Here is a 1823-nt window from a genome sequence, read left to right as displayed (position 1 = left end):
TGTTGATAATGTGGCACAGATGAGAGGTATCCTGTGTTATTAAGTTTAAAAGACAAAGATTATTGAGCCAAAACCTTCTTTTACTCATAGAGTATCTGACCAACTGCAAACAAATGAGCCCATAAAATTTAGTAAGCATGTATTCAAGTATAGGGCGAGAGAGGGGTGACGACATGCAGCCAAGGGCCGCAGGTCGGAGTCTAACGTGCGGCCGCTGCGTTGAGGACTGAACCACTATAAACAGTATGGGCGCTTGCTCTACAAGGTGAGCTACCCAGGCGCCCTATAGCATTTTATTTTGAAATACAGTGATCCTCCATTCTGGTGTGATACAGCCTCATCCTTTAACTGAAGAAACTAAAGTTCTGGCCCTGCTGGACCTTCGTCACGAGTATTTGTTGTAATTTAGATTAGTACATTAGGTAGTTTTGATATTTAGGGGCGCCTAGGTAGCTCCTCTGGTAGAGCGAGCGCCCGTATATAGAGGATTACTTCTTGAGGCAACGGCTGCAGGTTGAACTCCGACCTGCGGCCCTTTGCTGCATGTCATTACCTCTCGTCTTCCCCCTCCCCTCTTTCGTGTCTTCAGCTGGCCTATAAATACTGTAAAGGACACACACACGCACACACACGCGCACGCACGCACACACACGTCTCATGTGAAATTTTACAATGCACCTCCATTGTAAAATTAGTTTTCTAACTGATAAAGTGTGTACTTCAGGATTCATGTTACACATAGATGTATTTTGTAGAGTGTTTTATTTTCTTAAAACAACCTTAAAAAAGGAAGAACCATGGCAAACATTTCATTTAAAGTACACTTTGGACAAATATGAAAACAAATATCCCATTTTAAGGCAATGTACTGAGTAAGTACACACACACACAGAGCTGGGAAAAACCAAATATCACAATATTTTTGACCAAATACCTTGATATTAATACCACAATAATATTTTAGTGTTGCCCATCGGTGCTGCGTTACACACCGAGTGGGTAAAGGCCAATAATAGAACAGGTAAGTTCAGAAAATATTACAACTTTACTGTAATGACGCCTTTAAAACCAGGAAAATACACTTATGCCATATTACGACATCCCAAATCTAAGACAATATCTAGTCTTGTATCATGATTTTGATTTAATATTGATATATTGCCCAGCTCCACACGCGTGTATCGTTTAGTTTTACAGACCATAAATAACATTGTGTTATCTGAAAGGCTTTTCGGAGCGTCTCCAGGTTTTTAAGCTGTGCGTGAGACAGAGCCGCGAGGGTTAAAGTGCATTCCAGAAGTCCCAGCTGGCCCTGAAGTAACCGTGGATTGCATCACTTCTTCTAAAGATGTCAGCTGTGAAAAACAAGACAGGAATCCAAGCTCTTGCTTCATGTGAGACACAGAGCATCGCAGCAAGCCTGTTATTTTAAAATCTGTTCTCCAGAGTCACTGAAACGTCCGGTTCCAGCGAGGAAACGTCCCCGCAACGTGAGCGTTGGTCCTTCAGACGCCAACGTGTCTCCGTCCACCCGTCGGCTTGTCTCGTTGCGGTGAAATGTTTGAAGTCTTTTCTGTCTCCGCTGTGGCCGTTGCTTCCGGTTACCGTTGACTTTCTCTCTTCTTCTTCTTCTTTCAGGAGCTTCTCGTCAGCTTCAGGACTTCAGTCCCACGCTGGTCATCATCTGCTCGTACACCGTCCACGCCATGGCGGCCATCATGGTCCTCCTCAGGGCCCGGGGCACCGCCCCTCTGAAGAAGCCCTGCAGCCGGTGTTCCTGTGAGAGAGAGAGAGAGAGAGAGAGAGAGAGAGAGAGAGAGAGA

General features: G+C 44.8%; 1 protein-coding gene across 1 annotated transcript in view; it reads right to left on the bottom strand.

Moving 5' to 3' along the window:
• Nucleotides 1-1652: 1652 nt before the first annotated feature.
• Nucleotides 1653-1823, bottom strand: part of LOC117958122 (mitochondrial glycine transporter A-like) — a 7163-nt gene continuing 6992 nt past the window's right edge. Inside the window, exon 6 of the mRNA XM_034894384.1 lies at nt 1653-1777. Within this exon, the coding sequence (XP_034750275.1) occupies nt 1655-1777 (123 nt within the window). The 3' untranslated portion in view covers nt 1653-1654. The remainder of the gene's footprint in view (nt 1778-1823) is intronic.

The sequence above is a fragment of the Etheostoma cragini genome, chromosome 15 (genome assembly GCF_013103735.1).
Source record: "Etheostoma cragini isolate CJK2018 chromosome 15, CSU_Ecrag_1.0, whole genome shotgun sequence".
Taxonomy (NCBI): domain Eukaryota; kingdom Metazoa; phylum Chordata; class Actinopteri; order Perciformes; family Percidae; genus Etheostoma; species Etheostoma cragini.
Note: the sequence above shows the minus strand (reverse complement) of the source record. Positions and strands in the feature narration are given on the sequence as shown.